Source organism: Pyrgilauda ruficollis, unplaced genomic scaffold, assembly GCF_017590135.1.
Source record: "Pyrgilauda ruficollis isolate IOZ18807 unplaced genomic scaffold, ASM1759013v1 scaffold72, whole genome shotgun sequence".
NCBI classification, from domain to species: Eukaryota; Metazoa; Chordata; class Aves; order Passeriformes; family Passeridae; genus Pyrgilauda; species Pyrgilauda ruficollis.
The window spans coordinates 459,077-481,375 of record NW_024529044.1 but is presented as its reverse complement, the minus strand read 5'-3'; the positions used below and the strand labels follow the sequence as shown (position 1 = coordinate 481,375).

Here is a 22,299-nt window from a genome sequence, read left to right as displayed (position 1 = left end):
TCCAGCTGAGAATGGCCACTCTTCTTCGTGACCTCCTGCCTGATCCCCAGCAAGTCTGTGCCTCTTCCCACCCCAAAACACTCAGAAATCTCCTGAATTTCAGTTTACTTGACAGAGAATGCCCAGCTGAGGGTTAACACTAATAAAAAAGCCTCCAATGACATTGTTAGAGACTGAAAGTAAAAATGAACGTAAGCCAGGAGAAGAAAAATAGTATTTTTTACGTTCTGAAGCAGAGCACAGAGTGAGGAAGGCAAGGGTGGGAGGATAAAGGCCTCAGGGCATCCTGATCAACCCCCAGCCTGGCAGGAGCCCACAGTTCTCCTCCTGCACTCAGGGCTTTGGAGGCAACCTGCAATTACAGCCAGAAAACCTTGGGAAGTTTGGTAATAGAAATAAACTCCAAGAATGCTGCTGAAAATTAGAGACATCAGGGTGGAACAGGGACCTGAGCTTGTACAGTAATTATTATTTAAAGGTTTCACTTCATGAAATGTCAAAGGAATATCAAGAAAAATCCATTCTGAAAAAAGGAATTTAAACTAAATATAATAATAAAAATTTTACTTTTCTGCTGAGATTAAATAAAGCAGAAAAACCCCCAGTAACTCCTGTGAACAACACTGAGCTTAAGAGAACTCTCTGGACATATCCTCCAACTCTATTTTATATTTGAAAAGAACTCTAATAAGAGATAATTTTCACATTTAGGCCTTTAATTTCAAAAATTGTGCTGCACGTTGGGCCCTTTTGGGTAACAGCACCTGGTCAAGTTTGAGTGCTGGGGAATATTCTGAGCCAGGTCTCAGATCCTGCCAGGAGCTTCCTGCTCACCCCCACCTGGGGGCTGGATCATGCAGCAGGGAAGGGCTTAAACTTGATTTTTGTCTGTTCCTCTAAGGGAGGATCACAGAATTCCAGAATGGTTGGGCTTGGAAGGGACCATAAAGCCCATCCAGTGCCACCCCTGTGCCAGGGTGCTCCAACCTCCAGGGATCCAGGGGCAGCCACAGCTTCTCTGGGCACCCTGTGCCAGCCATTTACAGTTTTTCCCAACCACAAACTGCACCAGCAGAAGTGGTGAGCTGAGCTGGGGTGCCAGGGAATGGATGGAGCTGAGCCCACGTGCCAGGACAGTCCCCAACTCACCCTGAAGGCAGTTCCCTCCTCGATGATGGTGGGCAGCTGGGAGAGGCAAATGTCAACAGCAAGGTCCCAAGCTTGCCTGCAGGAAGGGAGAGAGGGAAGAGAAGGCATTACAGGTTATCCCTAAGGAACAGCAAGGGAAACTGAAATTCTGGCCATGCAGGAATGTGGACAGTGTTGGCTGGCTTAGGAGCACTCAACATTCCCTGTTCCCAGGGAGAAATGCGAAAAACACCTAAAGAAATTTCTGCAGCACTGGAGAATGTCAGCCCCAGGGCCTTTTAGGTACATTTTACTATGCAGAGAATGGTTCAGAGACCAGAGACAACTGCTCTGATTTTGGCTGCCCACAAAAGGATTCTGAGGGTCACTCACTGCAGCAGCACACGGAGAAGATGCTGAGCTCTTCACAGCAGTTTTAGATAAGCGGCACTAATACTGCTACAAAAATGCCCAAAGAAGCCCTGTGAGGTCAGATCTTAAAGGGTTTAAGTGTTATCAAAAAGAACAAACAAAAATTTTAAAAAGAGATTGGAGTAGATTAAAATAAAATCTCTTTTTGACGCTTCTAAAATCAGGCTGCTGGAAACCACCAGAGCCACAGCCAACATCACCCAAACCATTCAAACCTCTGCCAACCTTCCCAACCTTCCAAAACAAAAACCAACAGGAAACCTTCACCCTCCTGCTCTCCACAACCAAAGGCTGTTGATTAATGTCAGCAGTGGAAGAGGCTCTGCTCAAGCCAAATACTTCAAATGCTTCCCCAGCCATTCCAGAGCAGCCCTGAAATGATTCTGCAGCCCTTCCAAACCACCCAAAGTGCTGCTTCTGCTGTGTCTGTGGAAAACACAAATCCTCCCAGCCCATGGACACCAGCAACCAAAGTAAAACTTCTGTACATCCAACCAGTGAACAGCTGCTCCCTCCTCAGAGCCTCAGGGTTACACACAGGTTACACTCAGGTTACACACAGGTTACTCACTGTGCTGGCTGAACAGACAATGGCATTAAACTCGTGTTACAATAAGTACAGGATTCAAGCCAAGCCACAAATGAGTAGGAAAGGACTGAACCCTGGAGGGAGGGGAGAGGAGGAGCAGGGAGAACACTGTCACAGTGCTGGTGACCTTGATGGCTGGGAGGAGGAGGAGGAGGAGCAGTGATTGACAGCTTTAATACCCCAGAGGGAACGGGAAGGGTGGGCATGCCATGGATGTGCTGCCTGAATCCCATCACACAAACAAGAGATAAATTTGGGAGCAGCAGGGACCCAGGATGGGAGGAGCTGCATCCCATCAGTGATTTATGACAGCCAGAGATCAGAGCAGCCCCTCAGCAGAGACTGCTGTCTGCAAAGTGCTCTGCAAGATTTGTTTTCACTGCATTTGGGACACAAAGGGCTCCACATCTTTCCTTCCTCCCTCCTCACTGCTCTCTCCCAGTAACTCCAGGCCCTCCACCCTGACAGTGACACAGTGATGTATCCACAGGGTGACAACCCTGTGAAACACCCCAGGGCTTCATCTGAGTAATGCTATGAAAGCAGGTGTTAAAGAGGATTATTTCTTAATATTACCTTGAACTAATTGCACAAAGTTAAAAGCTCTCCTTAGCAGGAAGATTGACTCAGTTAAAAAAAGGGATTTTGCTTTTCCCAAAGCCAAGACAGCACCACAACAGGAATGGTCTGTGGAGGGACCCCACCTCAGTCCAGCACCCTTTCACTACACCAGGACTTTCTGAATGTTCAATAACTTAACACAAACTCATCAGCTGCCTCTTTGTTTCCCAGAGGTGCTGCAAAGTTTGGACTTCAAGCAAAGAACAGAAGGCAGAGTCCCAGCCCTGCTCAGGGACTGGTTCATTGCCCAAACCCACAAACTGCCAGGCAGTGGAATCCCCCAGGAACACGGAGGGAGCAGAAACTCAGCCCAGCCAGAGCCTGTCTGGCTGCACCCATGGGTACCCATTAGCTGGCAGCTCATGGAGGCTGATTTTCTTACAAATTTTTGGGCTGACTCAATGTCTAATGCTTTTAACTCTGTCCTTTTTTTTTTTTTTTTTTTAATAATGTATTCTTGACGTCTTTTAACGCTCTCTTTTCCCCTGGGAGTGGTGGGTATCACCTGGCACCACACAGGTACCAGGAACAGGAGTGTCCCTGCCTGGAGGAGCAGCTGGAGGGAGGCTGAAGCCACCCCTCAGTCCTGGGGCAGCTCCTCCTTCTGAACCCCATTCCTGGAGCCATTAAATATTTCCCAGCCCATCAGGTCTGCTGGCCAAGACATTCCCCATTAGTTCTGGCAGCCCAGTGCCAGCCATGCCCTGTGTGACACGTCCCCAGGTCCCAGCCCCAGCTCACCTGTGTGGCAGCCACCCTGTCACCTCCCTAAGCTGCTTTAGGGCACAGCTGGGAAGCTGCTCAGACACAGCTATTTTTGTAAACGAGTTATTGCTATGAATATTTGGCACAAGTCTGAAATCCTTTTCTTCTCCCAGCACATCCCCATGCCCCAGCCACAACTTAGGGCACAGGCTTTGCTATTTCTGTCCCACATCAAAGACTCCTAGTCCAATAATGGGACTTGGAGATGGTAAGACACACAGACACAAAAAATATCTGGTTACAGTGTAATCTGAACTAATCTAATCCTTCAAACGTCAAACAGCTCCAAATACCTCTTCCAACAATCACTTTGTTCTTGCAGAGCCCTGAGGGCTTGGGTGCAGCTCCAGGAGCCTCATTTCCCTGAGGGATGGCTGGGCAGCCCTGATCCATCCTGCTCCACCTGTAATTGCCTTGCTGCATGATGGTTTTGTTTCCAGCCCCAATCTCCAGCTCCAGTATTTGCAGTACATTATGACTCCTTTCAACCCAAATTTCATGGCCTGCAAACACACCACGGTGTTTCTATTAGGGATGGGTTGTAGCTCTTCCAAAGCATAATTAAGGCACTTGGGATTTAATATATGACCTGTGTTAGGAAATATTTCCAAACACATTATTAGGTCTTTTCAGAGGCCGTGAATAAAAGCAGCTGGCAGCAGCAGTAATGCACAAACCCTAATCCATCACAGCAGAGATCAAGGTGCTGACAGAGCTCTGTGCTCAGGCACAATAGACAGAGCCACTCGCAGCTGAACAGCACAGCCAATCAATGGATATTAATATTAATGTTAATATTAATCCTGCATTAGAGCCCTGCCTGCAGCAGCCAGGACCTGCAGTGAGAGGCAGCACACAGACAGGGGAAGGGGCTGAGCAGGCAGAACTCAGCAAGCCAAGAAAAGCAGGAAAACCAGAAATAACGTGTCAGATTGTGTCCAAGGGGCACGGCCACAGAGATCAGCTCTCCTGACTCCAAAGCACATTGCCCTGCTTGGTGAAGGGAGGAGACTGACAGCTCCTAGGTCAAATATCCCCTCAAAAAATGGAAATTCTCACTTTTCCTCAAGTCCCGGCTAAAAAGGATCCTGTGATCTCCCAAATGAGTTGGCCAGAATACCAGCTTGAAAGGTTGAGTTTTTGAAAAAGCAGAGCAGCTCCCACCTCCAGCAGCCTCAGCACCTGTGTTACTCCTGTGCCAGATCCCAGCTCAGAGCAGCCCAGAGGCACCTGGGGAGCTCTCCACAGCAGAGATGGGGTGAGCAAAGGAGACAGAGCACAGGTTGATTTTGTGCCCCAGAAGGGGCAGTGGGAATCATCCAGGAGGTAAAAATTGATGCTCAAGGGTAAGAGACTGTTTTGAGGGCTGCTCCCACCACGTGCAGATCTTGTCACAGCAGCCAAACTTGCTCCCCAAGGAGGGGATCCCTTGCCTGGGGATCAAAAATCTGGGAAAAGTCTGGATAAAACACCCATCAGAAAACTCTGCTGGATCAGAGCCACAGACCTTGGTTGCACAGGAGCCCCACAACCCCCTGGCTGGAGCTTCATCCCTTCCAAAACCCTGTGGCCAACTCCCCTGCCCTCAGCCATCACCCAGCTCATCCAAACTGTAAAATGGGACTGCAGGTTTCAGAAAAGGCATCCATTAGAAATTCCTGACTGAAAGGTGATAGACAAGTAATTATTTTTAGAAAATATTTCAACGAGCCCTAAATTAGTTTCTAAATCTGTCCTTACTAAAAGTTCCTAATAACCACTGAGCCACCTCGGACAAAAGTGGAATTTTCCCCTTTGCTGGATTTGCTGCAAACTGCATGTTTTTTGGAGGGCACTGAATAAAGTGTGTCAGTTCCCTGCTCCCTTGCTCTCTACCTCACCAGTGTTTAGGATTCACGTGGAAAAGAGCTCTTTGTATCCTGTTCTTATGGAAGTTCTTCTGGTAAATCCTAAAAAGCAGCAGCAAAGGTGCTGTGCTCTGAGGGGCTTCACAAAGGTGTCTCCAGCACCATCCTGCAGCTTCCCAAAGGAATTTCTAGCAGCACTCTGCTCCAGAACCACAATATGAGCCAAGAAAATGTGTTTCTAGACCCCACGGTGCTGCCATGTGAGTCTGAGAGAGATAAAAAATGGGATCCAGGAGCTCCCAGTTTCATTCCTGTGGCTCATGGATGGCAACACCAACTCCAAGACAAGCCATATTCCCATAGGAAACCAGAAACACAGGCTTTTAATAGGCTGGCAGTAGGAATGAATTATGTCCCTATAAGGAACAGAAAATATAGATTTTTAATATGCTGGCAAAAAAGCAAGCCATAAATAACTCCAGAAATTTACTGGTTTAATTTTGAAACTCCTGCACCACCATGTCCCACCCTCCTGCAGTTGCAGCTGATGGCTGGAGCTCTGCCATGTCCAGCAGCAGCTCAGAGTCACCAGGGGTGGCTTTTCCTGCTCTGCTCTCAGCAGTGTCCCAGCCCTGGGTGGCACTGACAGAACAGCTCATCCCATTCCCAAATACCCAAAGCAGTTTTCCTCAGGAGCTGCTGATCCAAAGCACTCAGGGTCATTGTCTGCCACGTCCCAGCACTCAGAATGTTCAGCTGCCCAGCTGCTGGCAGCTCCAGCCAAAGGCCCCCCAGTTTCCTCCAGGATTTTCAATAATTAAAGCAGCTCTGTGGGATCTGCAAATGCCTCCTCAGTGTTTGCCTGCACCTGCAAAGGCTCCCGGGGCACCCTGCTGCCAGCCTGGCCCCATTCCCTGCAGAAACCATGCCATGGAATCATGGAATGCTTGGGTTGGAAGGGACCTTAAAGCTCAGCTGATGCCACAGGCAGGGACAGCTGCCACTGTCCCAGGCTGCTCTGAGAATCTGAGCTCCTCAGTGCTGCTGTCAGTGCTACACTCATTCATCATCACCCTCTCTGCTCACCTTCCTGCACATTTTTATGGAGCAAACCCATTAAAAAGCTTCTGGAAGTGCAGGCTGAGCCCCCTCAGCTGCCTTTACCTGTCACCCTCAGCCTTTGGCAAGGCTCTGCTCTGTTCCCCAGGAGCCCCTCAGTGTCACTGCCCCTCTCTGTACTTGGCCCCATTTGGTGCTGCTTTATTAACCACAGTGAGAAGAAAATAAAAGCCAGAATTTTTGTTATTACTGTTATTATTATTATTTTTCCTGTAATTGTTCATGGGACATTGGTTTGATAGGCAGAACTGCATTTAAGAGCTTTTTGATAACTGTGCCTCCTCCATTTCCACTAATCATCTTAAAAGCAACAGTAAACTTAGAGGGACTCTACAGCAGGAATTTCTTCTACTGCAGCAACACAAGTTAAGGATCTTGCCCACCCCACACGATCCCTGGGGAAAACAAAGGCAGCAGATGACCCATGTCTGTGGTGTTTGGAGTGAAAGCTGCCAGGGCTGGAGGGGAGCTCCTGCAGCACAGAATTGCAGGATCATTGTGAGTGCCCAGAGCAGGAGCAGCTTTGGAGATGAGCTTTAGGCTGCCACAGGCTGTTCCACCCTGATCCACTGATTGACCTGTCACATTCACATTCTCTGGAAAAATCCCTTCACCCAGGATTTTTCTCCTGGGAAGCTGAGAAGCCTCAGAGAAAAAGGAAAACAATTCTTATCTCATTTGCTTCTCCTGTGTTGTGCTCATGTGGAATGTGTTTGGAGATTGTTTACCCACAGGTGATTGTTTCACTGGGTTCTGCTGTGAGTTGTTTTCACTCTTTGGCCAGTCAGTGCTGAGCTGTGTCAGACTCTGGAGAGAGTCACCAGTTTTCATTATTATCTTTTTAGCATTCTGTAAGTATCCTTTCTGTATTCTTTAGTATAGTTTAGTATTCTTTAATATAATATAGATCATAAAATAATAAATCAGCCTTCTGAGAACAGGGAGTCAGATTCATCATTCTTTCCTTGTCTGGGGGCAATGCAAATACAGTACTGACCCAGGGAAGCACTGCAGAGATCCAAGTGGAACCATGGCATAGCTTGGGCTGGAGGGGACCCCTAAAGTGTCACCTCCCCACCATGGGACACCTGCCACCATCCCAGGCCCCTGGGGACGCCTGCAGGGAGCCCTGGGGCTCCCAGCACTCACCACATGGCGTGCATGTAGGTGGGGGGCAGCCTGGGGCTGCTGACGGGGGTGCAGTTGTAGGACCTCATGATCCTCTCTGCCAGCAGAAAGTTCCGGAACAAGCTGGCCACCAGCAGGTCCTGCCGGAAGAGCTTCTGGAAAAGATCTGCCAAGAGATTGCAGGAGTCAGCACAGGCACACTGCAGCACCTCAGGTAGCACGTAAAAAGGGTTCAGGACATAAAACCACGTTAACATTTTGTTCCAGGAATGAGGAATCCTCAGCAGCTCTGCAGGGACCTGATGACAACCAGGAAAGGGAAATCCTGCCTGCAGAGCTCCCTCAGACACCATGGCTACTCCATTCCACATTAACACAGTCAAACACTTCCTACCTTGGGCTCTTTTTTGCCTTTTCTGGATCAAATCCCCTTTTTGGTGTCTCATTTCAGCTCATCCTGACTAAGTTTTTGGAAAATTACTGAGGGAGAACAGGACCTCTGTGTACTGTTTAATCAAGAACTATCCATCTGTTAACTGGCAGTGTGATGTGCTCATGAGAAGCCAAAATGAATCCTAAAAGATAGCAAATGTGCTCTCTTCTACAGGGCAGAGAAGAATTGATGCTGTGTGAGCATTAGGAAGAGCAGGGTTGGAGAACTGTTTACAAATTTGGCTGCTTGTGCTCCAGAAGTACCAATTCAGAGCACAACAGGGGTAGAGAAATGAGGGATGAAGTTACTCATGGGAAACAAAACTGCCTTACCAGCAAAGAGGGGGAAAAAAGCCTTTATTCATGCTACTAACCAAGGCTGGAAGAAAACAGATTGCTCTGTACAAATACAGTAAGAAAGAGAATTATTCAAGCTACAACAATTGTGTTAGCACAGAAAAACCCTTTCTGGGTTCTAATGATCAGGTCTCTGCAATGCTCTGGTAAAAAGAACAAATAAAAAACAAACTAGCTTTCAGCTCCATCCTGATCCGTTCCTCCAGTTTCAGGGTTTAATTTTCTCCTTATTTCAGCATCTCATGGATCTGACTCCTCATCCCTCTCCCTGCCCCAGCCTCACCTCTGGGCAGGACGTTCCAGGCAATGGTGTCTGTGATGGCTGTGAAGATCCAGTTCAGCTCCCCCAGGGGGGTTCTCCTGTCGTTCAGCCTCCCAGGAATCCTACAAGTGGGGAAATAAAACCCTTAATTAGACCCTTGTTATCTTGCCTTTCTCCTCATGAGGAAGTATCAGCAACAGGATGAGGAAGTTTCGGAAACATGCAGCAACCTGCAAAGACATCCTGTGGATTTATTCCCAATTTAACCCAGTTGCCTTTCTGTGACAGGTTTTTAAATATCACAAGTATCAGCACCAACACAGGAAGCCTTTCTTTGGCCACTCACTCCTTTGACACATGCAGCAGCACCATTTCCTTGTATAAATACAGTTCTAAACCAGCTAGAAATTAACATCTTATGAAAAATTCCTGTCTGTCTTGGTATCAGAGGAAAAGTACACATCTCTGAAGCAGTGTTTGCTAATGGATCCCCCGCAGCGAGCGCGGGGAACACGAGGCCACAGAGGCTCTGCTGAGGATTCCCTGTCAATATTTGCATTGCAGAACACCCTCTGCAGCAGAGCACAGCTCCCCAAGCCAGGGGGGCTTCCCTGGGATCCAAGGGGATCCTTGCTGAGCTTCCTCAGCCAGCCAGACACTCCCCTTGCAGCGTGTGATGGCAACTTTCACAGCAGGTTTTAGTCTCCAGGAGGAATTTCCCCATGGAAAGGCTGCTCAGGCCTTGGCAGGGGCTGCCCAGGGAGGTTTGGAGTGCCCATCCCTGCAGGTGTCCAGGGAAGGGCTGGATGTGGCACTCTGGGCTGGGGATCAGGCACAGCTGGGGCTCGGTGATCTCAGAGATCTCTCCCAGCCTCAGAGGTTCTGTGTGAACCTGCTGGCCTGGCCAGAGCCGCTCAGACAGGACCCACAGAGCTCCTGTGCTCAGAGAGGTGCCCATCTCCAACCCCAGGGCTGCTCCAGGTGTGCCATGCCCGGGCTGGGGAACCTGGGCAAAGGTTCTTCTGAGGAAGACAAAGGCAGGGAGGCTGTGCTGCAGAGGATGTGAGCCCAGCGTTGCCATGAAAACCATGCCTGGGAGCAGCAGCCTCCCTCTGCACTCACCACAGGCTGTGCCTGCCCTGCCTGAGCCCCTGTGACAGAGGGGACAAAGGAGCCACCCCAGCACAGCCCCCGAGAGAGTGCAGAGGGAAACTCCTGCTGGCCCCAGCCCCAGCAGTGCCCAGGGCTCTGGGGCACAGCAGCCCCTGACACCAGGGCCAGGAGCACCCAGGAGACTCAGAAATCACCTGTGACACCTTCCACTGAGATTTCCACACATCTTCCACTGAGACCTGTGACACCTTCCCCAAGAAAACCAAGGGGCTGGAACTGCCAAAGCCAGGTGCAAAGGCAAACCATGAATTATCACCTTCCACTATAAATAATAAACAGACATGAAAACATGAGCAATTTCCAGCCCCTGACATTTGATAATGCTTCAAGTGGAAACAAACATTAATTTCAGCCTCACATTTGTTATTGTGGTGACTTTTATGGATGTGGTGCTGGTGCACGACAGCCTGGGGCAGGCTCTGCTCCTGCCACAGCAGGACCTTCCCCACGTGGTGACATCCAGAGGGGCCCTTTGTCACAGCCCTGACACCAGGGACCAGAGGGACCCAGCTCCTCTGCAGGGACAGAGACACAGAGCTGGGGCCCAGGCACAGCCATTTCCTCAGGCTGCCACAGACTCCTCTGAGGAGCCCCACCAGCAGCAGGAACAGCTCTCAAGGCTTTGCTTGCTTTCCTCTTCTCAGGGGATTTTTTGTTTAGAATTCCCTCCTTCTGTACTATGGACCCACGCTGAAAATGCCAGGAATGCCATACACCATTCCTGGTGCCCTGAGAGGGGGATTTTGGGAGAGGGAGCCCAATGCAGCAGCAGAGATTAAAGATTAAAGCATCCTTGTACATCCCCAGTTCTTGGCACCCAGTTTTGGATTCCTATTACCATGGATTTATTCCCATAAACCATTCCTTAGGTTTTTTCCAAACTTTTTGAAAGCAGAACAAAGCCCAGCTCATGTCACTCAGCAGCCACACCTCCAGCACAGATGATCTGAAGCCTTGGGATCAAACAGAAAAGTGCCCCCAAGGCAGGAGGAACATGGACAGAGATCCTGGCAACAAAAGTCTCATCAGGTGGCAGCCAGAAGTTCCCAAATTCCCAACACTCCACCAGAATCCCTTTATATTTTGCTGTCTGGGTAGAGCAAAGATCTTTATTTCTAAGCTAAGGCATTGTTTTGGCTTCATCTCAGAAGATCTTTGATGTAAATGCACATCAGGATCCACCCCACGTTCCCTCATCAGGACATGGGCTGAGCCTGGATAATTGGAAATTGGAGCCCTTCAGAGAAGGTGCAGCTTCATTTAGCCTCAAAGTCTGCAGCTTAATTGCAATATAAAGTCCTTCCCCAGTTTTAAAGACAACTGAATTATAAATTACAATACACACATAGGCAATCCAGGAATTATTCCAGCTCTGTCTCGAGATTGTAATAAAAATCTGTGTTTTCTATAATTGATATAAGGAGCAGAGGAAGATGATGAGGTTTAAATATTTGATATCCACAGGAAGATGCTGCTGGCACACACGTGTGCTGTGGCACAGCACAGACCAAGAGCGTGAACAAAAACTCATTTCTGCCAGGAAACCTTTATTCGAAGAGGATTTAAGATCCAAGTGCTCTGTGAGGCTGAGTCAGAGCTGCCTGCCTCAGACCTTCAGTGACCTCACCATGTCTCTGATTAGAGACACTCTTGTAGCAATTTTTAGTTAATTAACATACCACAGCCGTTGTATATGCAGTGGCCTGAGATGGCCTGAGTCTCCTCCTCACCCCCAAACCTATGCACACCTCTGGCATTCAGCCCCAGGAAGGTTTCCTTCCTGCTTCCCATCTCCTCGAGGCCACAAGAAACCCAAAGCCCAGCACATTTCCCCCAGAGCTTTCAGAGGAAACAACACCCAGTGGTGAATTCTTGCCCTGAAAACCTCTGACACCTCCTCTGAGAGACAGGGTTTGTCTCTGCTCTGTCAGTTATAAACTGCATTTTTATTTTGGTCCAATGAGTGTCTCTGAAATACAGCTTTATACAAATTATCACTCCCTCTCCCCAGCTGAGAGGAGACAATCAATTTTTCCCATATAAAATTAACACAATTAAAAATCCCAGCACTGCTGATGAACCTGGCTAACCCAACACACCTCTGTGGAAGGGCTGGCAGCACTGAAAGGCTTTTTGAACCTCAGCTGATTGCAAACATGCAAAAGTGGCACAGGAAATGGGAGCTGCTGTGATCTCACCCCATTACTGATCAGGTGCCCTTGGCAGCTCTGCTCCCCCTCACTGAACACCAGGGAGCTCTGGGAACACCTTCCTGGTAAGAATTTACACTTACACCCAGACTTCTGCTCTCCTGACCCCTTTCAGGACACACCAGCACATATAAAACTTGACTTACTTCTCTATTAAATCCAGCGTGACTCCTGGCACCAGCCTGACACTCTTCTGCATGCAGAACCTGGGGAGAGACAGTAAAATAGAGCACACTAATTGAGTGTTTAATGAGCAGGCTCTGTGGAGAGGATGCAGGAGGAGGGCTCTTTATTGCACTGTTTCTGCTTTTAAAATGCTGTTTGGGTAGGGAGCTTCAGCAGGGTGTGATCAGAGCCAAACGAGGCCCTCAGCATTTGTCACCTATTTGTCACCCTCGTGATTCTGGGGCCATTTCCATGCCAGGTGTCACAACTGGGCCATTGTACCTGTCAGGGTGACAAGTGTTCCAGCACACCGTGGAGCGGGAAAAGGGCTCCCAGCATCCAGCACAGCCTCTGGGGAGCAGCAGGGAGGGTTGTGCTGCTGGAATAATGACCAGCCTTGCCTGGGCTTCCCTGGGAGATCTGGCATGGGAAGGCAGAGGGAGGGACGGGAGGAACGTGTCAGGTTCAGACACCTCCACCTCCGTTATTTCATTAAAAAAACTGCTGACTCCATTTCCTCAGCCTTACAAATCCCACTACTCCAGGAACAGCAGCCCTGGAAATGCAGTCCTGTCAGCAGTGCCTGGAAAATCCCCAGAGCTGCTAAAGCAGAGTGTGTGGGAAGGGGGAGCTGCCCCCTCCTCCAGCCCTCCCGGGAGCACAGGGCAGCAGTGGGAACGCAGCTCCGGGGGGGAAACCCAGCAAATCCAGCTTGGAATGACTTCCTCTGACAGCTGCACATCGCCAGCCCAGTGCCCCAGCCCCTCAGGGACCCACTTGCTGCTGTTTGAGGAGGAATTCACCCCTCAATGCATCTCAGCTGACGTTAGCCCCGACTCTGGGGACACCAAGGGGACACCAAGGGCTCAGCTGCCCAGCAGTCCCACCTCCCACATCTCCCCTCAGCAGAGCCACATTAGCCATGTCCAAAGAGTTTCTCCCCAGATCCAGGGGAGAACAATTACTTATTAAAGACAGGAATGCAGAGCTCATTGCTAAGATCCTGAGCACTGCTCCACTTTCCCTGTGGCATCCCTGCCTGAGGGGCATCAATGGGAGCCCAGGACTGGGACAGGCTCTGGAAAGCTCATGGTCCCCAGGCTGTTCTCCTGATGTGTGCGTCATCCAGCAGAAAGAGAAGCCATAAAGAAGCCAGAAGCCTGCAGTGGGATCCCTGTGCAATCTGCTGAAATATAAAATTCTTACGACAGTGCATTACACAGCCATGCAGGGAAATTCCCTTCTAAACAGCCCCAGGCAGACTCAGGCTGGCGCTACCAGGTCCCTGGCAGGAGGCTGGAGAGTTTAACCCTTCTGGTGGTGCCTGGAAGGACCACGAGAGCAGCACAGCTCTGCAGGGTGACATCTGCTGCCTCCAAAGCAAGGTGGCCTTGGAAATGTCTCAGGCCAGCTTGGACAGAGCTTGGAGCACCCTGGGACAGTGGAAGGTGCTAATATTCCCAGATTAGAGAAGATAAAGGGAAGACCTCAAAGACCAGGTTGGACAGGACTTGGAGCACCCTGGGACAGTGGGAAGTGTCCCTGCCTGTGGCAGGGGTGGAACTGGATGGGTTTTCAGGTCCCTCCCAAATCAAACCCAGAAACACAGGAAATGGTGCTCAGTATCATGGGAATAGTTTGAAACCCAGATTAGTTTGTCTAAACCAATGTGGGACAGAGGACTGGCTGAGCTGACCCCAAAATCTCAAGCAGAAATGCAAAATGAATACATTAGGGAAAACCCCACAGAACACCTTAAACAGAGCAGCAGCAGGCACAGCTCTGGTCCTTTCCCATTCCCTTCCCATGCTGGCTGTGCCTTCTGGAGGACAAAGTGCACATCTCAAACCCCCCAGGCTGAGCAGCTCCCCAGCATTCTGTTCCTGGCTGTTTGGGGGTTTTGCAGCCCTTTCCAGGATCCCTACCCCTCTGTATGGACAGGATTTCACAGCCCCAAGGCCCTGAAGTCAGCTGAGTGTGTGGCTGCAGCTCGTTTGCACCTTCCAGGAGTGATGGCACAGCAGCACATGAGTCAGCCCTGAGCTCAGCCTCCGGGGGAGCTGCCTGTGCTTTGAGCCCTTGAGGCACCGGGATCTGCGTAAAGCAGGGCTCCAAACACTCTTCAACACCCCTGCCTGCCTCCCGACAGCCAGATCTGTCAGGATTACCAATCCCTGCAGCTTAGCTCCCAGCCTGCCTCACCCGGAGCTTTATATAGCCACAGATCTGTCTGGAACACGTCAGCTCACAACAGCCACTACACACAAGGACAATCAGCATCCGCACGGCCAAGGCACACTCCAGGCTCCTGGAACTGCAGCCTGGCACCAGGAGTTCCATGCCCCACATCCCCACGGCTTGGCTGACCTGTGCTTTTCTTCCCAGCATCAGTTTCACTCCCCCTGGAATCAGACAGAAGCGGCTGCAGCTGCAGCCCCAGCTGATGAGGGATTTTGTCCTTCAGTGACTTTGCTACAGAGAACAACATGGGATGGATAAACGTTTATCCAAGCTCTCATGTGCCCATAAATTCCCTATATGAAACCTCATTAGAGTGCCAGTCTGGAACTGCACAAATGTTGTATTTCAAAAGCAGTCCCACAGGGTTCTGGGTCAGCTTTAGGAAAAGGGCTGAGACGAAGGAAAAGGGAAGTTTTAATGGCAAAGGTCTCTGTGTTGATTTTTGGTTAACAGCTTTAGGACATCAACACAGCTTGGATCAAACTCTCAGAATGCAGCAGAGGGTCTGGTTTTGCATTTGTTGTGTTTAACATCAGTAAAAACCAATGATCCACAGCAGCTCTTATTATTTACAGGATTGCATGGATAAAACCACACCTGCAACAATGCCAATCAACTGGGAACACAAAGGAGCATAACCTTCATCAGAGAACGAAATTCCTGAGAGTGCAGTGAACACCACACAATCATGGACTTGAAATGGGAAGAAATTCTTCACTTTTCAGGAGCTCCCTTGGCACCTTCCAGCATCAGCCAGCCGAGGCTGAGGTGTTTAAACCCTTCCCCTGAGCAGCTTTACAAACACTTTTCCTGTCAAACACCCTGAGACACAGCTCAGAGAATCTCCCATGCTCATGCAGGTGCAGTCTGTGGAGAACCTGCCCTGCTCAGCCCCTCAGCCACGTTCCCATGGAGATGAGGAACAGGAAATTCCTGAACAGATCACAGTATCCCAAAAAAAAACCTTTCTTAGCATATCTAATGAACAAAACCCACCAAAAAACATCTCCTACAGAACTTCACATACCCAAACCAGAGCCTGGCCACAGGAACTCGCTCAGCTTGCTGCTAATGTGAAACAGAAAGAGTTTAAAGAATTGTGATTTATTACAAATATCCCCAAAGGGCAGTGAGTAACTCTTGGAGCTGTGGTGACAATTTCTCACCACCACCTGCAGTGTCTGTTGGCTTCTGCCTGTACAAAGCCCATCCAGCAAATGCCCTGAAGTTTTTCCATTCTGGACCAGGCACAAACTTGAGAGGAGCAGCTGGAAGAGCCTCTGGGAATGGAGCCTCTGAGCTCTGGGGGCTCCACACTCAGGTCCCTGGTGCTGGGTAAAACACTGCTCTTGGAAAGCTCCTGCTCTCTGGAGCAGCCTTTTCTAACTTTCTGCCTAATTAACTTGGGCTGTCATTCCAGAACATCTTTCCCTGGTTTATCACTCCCTTCCTCTCACTCCAGCACTGTTTAGAGCTACTGCATTATTTACAGCAACTGCAATATTTGGAATGTGATTTGTGCAAAGGACAGTTTGCAGAGAGCTGTATTGCACTATGTACCATTCCTGCTCTCTGAGGAAGCAGATATTTAATTCCCAGATCAGTAACCCCCTTAATCTGAGCAAACCTAGATATTGAGCTGGAAACTAAAACACAATAAGTAGCAGATAACAATATTTTCACCTTTCTAGCTCTCATTAATAAGCCTCTGTCCCCAGTGCCCAGTTCCAACCCTGCTGTTCAATATTGCAGGGTTGCTCTGGGTCAGGAGCAGCTTCTGGGCTCCCAAAGCCCTGCTGTGCCCCGGGCAGGAGGGCAGGGGGGCCTCACTCACCAGCGCAGCGCGATCTTGATGGGGGTGGTGAGGCAGGAGGTGAACAGGTCTGCAGGTAGGTCTGGGATCATGGGCAGCAGCTCGTTGGCCTCACAGGCTGCCAGCTGGATGCAGTTCTTCATGGAGGGGGGCAGAGGCATCTGGGCAAGGGGGTGGTTGGGGTTAATGGCAGCCACCTGTGGAGAACAAGGCAATTCCCCAGGGGGGAGTCAGGGAAGGTCAGGAGATACCCCAGGGAGAGCTGCCAGTGCTCCCTGGAGCTCTTGGTGACTGTGGCAGCACCAGCACAGCTTTAACTCATCTCATTAGCAGCACTCAACTAAGTCCAGAGTCAGTCCAGAAATACCCTGTAGACCAAACCTCAGTCTATAAAGTAAAAATGCCTTATAGACCAACATTCCCGTTTTCCAAAAGCACAGGGATTCTCCTATTTAAGATTTTGACTAAGAATATGATCTTTGAGGCTAATAACTCAGGGAGTGAAAACATAATTTATCTTCTCAGCACCTTTCAGAACCAGGTAAACAAAGTGAACTTCAGCTACCAAAGTTTCTTTCCAACATTTTGCATTTTTTTCATTAGGGCAAGATATGGAATCAGGAGGTGAGAATCCCTCTGGCAGATTAAAGGAAGAGCAAACTCCTCTGATCTCCTTGCAGGGAAATGGGGAACAATTATCCTGATCACTCTGGCAGCCCCTCTGGAGCATGAGTTGCAGCTTTGCTTCACTTTTCATGAATTTGAACAATTGGATAATTTATAATTTTCCAAATGAATTCCCCTTCACGCTTTCATGACGCCGTGAGCACTCTGCTGTGTCTGTTAGCAGGGCTCTGCTTTCTATTCCCCACGAGCAGCAGCCTCAGTCAGGCACCAGGAGTTAATGAAATCTAAGGACAGAATGAAAAGCAGACACATAACCCTGGAAGTAGTTTCATAACCAAATTAACTGGCAGTGTTAACCTGTGCTGCAAGAGCAGCAACACTAAAGCAGCTGTCCCATGTAGCCTCACATTCCACGAGATGACAAACCCTAGAGAAGATGGAATAATGGAATGTTTGTTGAAATAAAGACTTTTGTCACTTGTGCTCATCCTTCTCCCTTGGCTGGACTTGCAGAGGTTTTCCTGCACAAACTCCTCCTGAGAGTGGATCTGCCTCACAGGGAGGTCCCCTGGGGCTGCTCCCCCCACAGCAGCCTCCACGTCCTTCTGGAGCTCAGCACCAGCCAAGGGGAAAAGGAACTTGGTGAAGAAAGCAGGGAAAGCAAGGTGAAGTCAGACCTGTTCAACCTGCTTGGGAACAGAATGAGAAACCAAACCGAAAGTGCTGAAGAGAGTATTGTATCAACAAAGGAGAAAGGCCCCAAAATTATCCCAGTGAAGTACCAGGCTGTCAGGGAAACTTGGGGATGGACATTCAGACGACATTTCTCTGACTTCTGCTACCAATTCTACTGATCCCTGTCTGGCAGTTTCATATTCTTCCCAAGCAAGAGACTATGAGTAGTTTCTCATTGTTACAAAATATGGAATTGTTTTATGGAAGAGAGGAATAATGAAATGATCTGTATATCCCAGGCTATCAGGCTGTCTTCTTCAGCACATTGGAATTTCCACCTGCCAAAGAGCCCCCACTAAAGCATCTCCCAAATCTGGAATTCCAAAGGAAAGGACTGACAAGCAGGGACACCTAACATCTGTTTGGAGGTTGTATTTGTGACACTCAGTTGCCTGATTAATTAATATTCCTTCCTTGAAGTTTTGGGGTTTCTAATCCAGTGTCCTAGAAGTGTGAGAAGTGAATCTTTACAAATGTCCTTTCCCTGGGAGCTGCAGGCAGCAGGGGGGAGGCTGCACAGAACATTCCAGCTTCTTCCCTTCAACTTTGCATTTCAGATTTGCTCCAACAAATTTATTACTAACTCCATTTGCAACCAAAGACAGCTTTTCATTGGGAATATATTCCACACTCTGCAGAACTGGAACCACCAGGACAATCCCTGTATGGATCAGGTTTTGGTCTTTCACATTTTCACATTCACTTCATCAGCACAAAACTGCAACTGCATCGAAATACAGCCCCAGATGCCAGAGTTTTGCAACCAAAATAATGATGTCTTGTTCACCTCAGCATTCATCTCAGCAGAAAAGACCATTAGGGCCCAAATTGATTCTATTAACATTAACATTTAATTAGTGCTTGTATTAAAAATCATTCCAAGTTTAATGGGATAGCAAACTGAACCAGAAAGATCAGAGTGGCAAAGTTATTTGCAAATTAATTTGCCTTCCAACACAGTTTTAAACACATTTCTCAGTGTACACACAGCAAAGCAAGCTTAAACTTCATTTGTGTTCAGTAAAGGCCAGCAGCCTGAGCTCTCACCTCCAGCTCCTGCTCTCTCTGTAGTGCAAACTGCTTGAAGGACTTGACAATCAGGCCGGCGTTGGAGCAGTCGTAGACGAAGATGGAAGGGCTCCCCATCCAGGTCTGCAGGTCGTAGATGGACAGGGGGATGTACTGGGTGTAGTTCTGCAGGAGAAAGCACCACTGCAGTCATCAGGGAAGGAACAGGGCCTGAACTGGGTGAGGTTGATAAAGGGGTTTCCTCCAGCCAGGTCTCATAAGCTCTTGGAGATCTACACCCAGGATAGCTCAGCTACCTTAGAAGGCATAAAATCAGCAGGATGGCTTCTATGGTGGTGTTGGAAACAGAAAAGTTTTAATAAAAGGCAAAATAACAAAGCTCTTTACAGAGAAAAACTGAGCCAGGTGCAAGAGGTTCTTGCTCCTGGTAAAACACCTCACAAAAACCATTCGTTTCTTTGTTCTCTTCTTTTTCCAGTAAATTGCTCAGGCAGGACTTTTTGGCTCCTGTCCTATTGGCTATCCTTAAGTTTGAGGTGAAGTCCCCCAGGTCCTAGGAGGTAGCTTTTTACCTAATCGAGGAAAGAAACTTCTGGGCTTTTTTCCTTTTTCAGGAGACAAAGGATAGCTTGGTCACTCCTTCAACAGGGGCCACATTCCTACCTGAGGTAATAAAATACACCCACAAAACCCAACTCTGAAAGCCCAAAATAAAACCTAGATTGGACTTATTAACGAATACAAATCTCAGTCAGTATCTACCAATAATGAGGATGTGAACCCAAGTCAACACAAGCAACAAGATGATTTTATTGTGGCATTATTTGAAACACCCAACTCTAAAAAAACCAAAAAACAACAGCCCAAAACTTTGCCAAGAGTTTTCAGTACCAGATATTTAGAGCTCTGATATGTGCTAACAACTCCAAACAGCATTTAATAGTCCAATTTTATCCCAAATTTCTGCAACACTGATAAAGGATGCAAACCAGCTGTCTTTAATTTAACATCAAACATCTTTAACTGAAAACCCCATCAATAAATCAGGATGGCTAATTAAGCCCCTGCAGCCCATCAGCACTACCCCGCCTGAGCCTAACGAGATGCTTCATAATTTTATTACAGCTTTAGCTTCTGTGCAACTTTCCAAATTATCCATTAAAATTAAAACCAACAAAGCTGCCTTCAACAGAGTGAGGTGCCCACAGTTCCCTTTCTGTAAATAAGAAGGATCTTGTTCCTTGTCTTCCATCTTAACAAACGCCCCCAAATAACTGGAGGCAAGAGGATAAAAATCAGCCACTTAAAACCAGCTCTGAGGAGCCAATCCTAAACCAAGTGAGCTGAAAATATAAACCACAGATTCCTGCCTGCAAAGAGTCACCACCAAACACCCAGTGGCTGCCAGCAGGATCCTTTTCAGCTGCAGAGAGCAACCTGGTGTTCCTCCAACCCTGAGCTCAGCCCAAAATCCTCAGGAAAAGCTGTGATGTTCCTATTAACATCAGCAGGATGATGGATGGGATCATAACTCTCATTTAAATTCAAGAGACTTAAAATAGCTGTAATAAAACCAGTAAACTTTTTACAAAAATCAAATTTTCAAGGACACGTATCAGTGTCGATAAAGACAGGAGGTATCATAAACCATGTGTTATGTAAGGCAGGGAGGGGTAAGGCATTTCCAAACCCAGTTTTGCCCATATATAACAGTTTGGGTTGTTTCATTAGAATTAATAGGGAAATTTGTTGATAAAAGCTGAAGTTTTAGGGAGCTGGAGCTCTGCAAATCGCTGCGGGGTGGGATGAGGCATGAACAGCCCAACTTCAGCACAGCCTTTCTTAAGGTCACACCCCACGTGAAGCACATTCCAAGCCCAGGAAGTTCCACATAAAAAACCTGCTCTGACACATCTCATCAACGACATTTTATGGGCAGGCATTGTTTTACCTTTATATTTCCAAGGCATCTTGCTCCAGCTAAGATTAGATTATAGCTCTGATTAATATTGTGGTATTTCCAAGCAGAAGAATTTTATGTTCCAACTCTACTGTTGGGGTCACATAAAACATCAAATTTGCTAATGATATGTAAATGAGGCAGTTTGAAGCAAGAAGGGGTGTTAAAGCAGAAAGGGTGATGCTTTGGTGCTGCTGCCACGCTGGGATGGACACACAGTTTGTTCCTGGCTTGGGTATGGAGGAGAAGTCCCTGCTCCAACACGACTCCCACCATCCCTCTGTGCCCCTTCCCACAACCACAGCTCAGCTGGAAACTGCTGGTGAACAGATTTCATCCCCAGTTGTTTAGAGAAGAGCCCAGAGATATTTAAAATTTGCAGAGAAGCTCCTCAAAAAGTCAGAATAAACATGTCTGAAGTTGGGGCATGTTGATTTTTCTCCTTTTGAAGCCATGTTGAGATTTGCTCAGGAAACAGCAACTAAACTAGAACATTACTCCTTGCTGATATAACAACACCTGCAAAACCAAGAAATCTGTCCCATAAGAGTCTGTGAAGAAAATATGCAACCATATCTAGAAAGACAGAATTTGACAGACATATACAATAGCCCTTACCAACCAATAAACTGAGTTTCACTCTATTGCTACCAATGAAGTTTAACATGGTACCTTCTAAAATTTCCTATAAATTTATTACAGCTTTAGCTTCTGTGCAACTTTCCAAATTATCCATTAAAATTAAAACCAACAAAGCTGCCTTCAACAGAGTGAGGTGCCCACAGTTCCCTTTCTGTAAATAAGAAGGATCTTGTTCCATCTCTTGTTCCATCTCAATGAACACCCCCAAATAACTTATATTTATAAATATAAATAATGTAAATATAGAACAGACTTTTTCTTCATGAAGAAACTGAGTCCTGTCTGCTTATTTCTACAAGTGAGGGTGGGCAGGCCCTGGCACAGGGTGCTCAGAGCAGCTGTGGCTGCCCCTGGATCCCTGGCAGTGCCCAAAGCCAGGTTGGACACTGGGGCTTGGACCCCCTGGGACAGTGAAAGGTGTCCCTGCCATGGCAGGGGTGGCACTGGATGGGCTTTAGGGTCCCTCCAGCAGTCAGACTGCAGGACTCACAGCCAGCTGTGCTCCCCAGAAGGCTGCAGTGGCTGTGCCAGCCCAGACCCACCTTGTTGAAGACCCAGATCTCTCCGTTGACCGTGGGCCGGGGCACGCCGTGCCCGTTGTAGTGGAACAGCACGCGCTCCTCCTTGGCGTTGCGGCGCAGCGACGTGCACAGCTTCTTCACCTCGTCCACCGTGGGGTCCAGGCTCTGCTTGTACCTGGCCTGGGACAGCAGGAGACACAGTCACTGCTCACAGCCCCTGCTACTGGTGCCTGAAGTTTTAGCTGTTCTGTTTCCCAGACTCTGCACTGCATTGGTGTATAACTCTGAACTCCACATAAAGTGTCAGCAGCTCTCCTCACAGCTCAGGCACACAGAACAATCCTTTTGCCGCCCCAGCACCAAGGACACTGCTGCAGCTTCAGCCCAAAAAGTGCAAACAGCAGGGAATGAGGAGAGCAATCTGGAAGGATGGGACTGCATAACCTGGATCTGCAATTGGACATTCCAATGTGGAAATGGACCAAAACTTATAAAAGTGTGAA

At 48.3% G+C, this 22,299-nt stretch overlaps 1 protein-coding gene across 2 annotated transcripts in view; it reads right to left on the bottom strand.

Moving 5' to 3' along the window:
- RPTOR (regulatory associated protein of MTOR complex 1) overlaps positions 1-22,299 on the bottom strand; it is a 98,833-nt gene that overhangs the window by 49,597 nt on the left and 26,937 nt on the right. For both annotated transcript variants that reach the window (XM_041485668.1, XM_041485669.1), the window contains exons 4-10: positions 21,818-21,976; positions 18,692-18,838; positions 16,304-16,479; positions 12,210-12,269; positions 8,702-8,802; positions 7,651-7,795; positions 1,150-1,225 (exon numbers count right to left, since the gene is read on the bottom strand). In XM_041485668.1, coding sequence (XP_041341602.1) covers positions 1,150-1,225; positions 7,651-7,795; positions 8,702-8,802; positions 12,210-12,269; positions 16,304-16,479; positions 18,692-18,838; positions 21,818-21,976 — 864 coding nt within the window. The remainder of the gene's footprint in view (positions 1-1,149; positions 1,226-7,650; positions 7,796-8,701; positions 8,803-12,209; positions 12,270-16,303; positions 16,480-18,691; positions 18,839-21,817; positions 21,977-22,299) is intronic.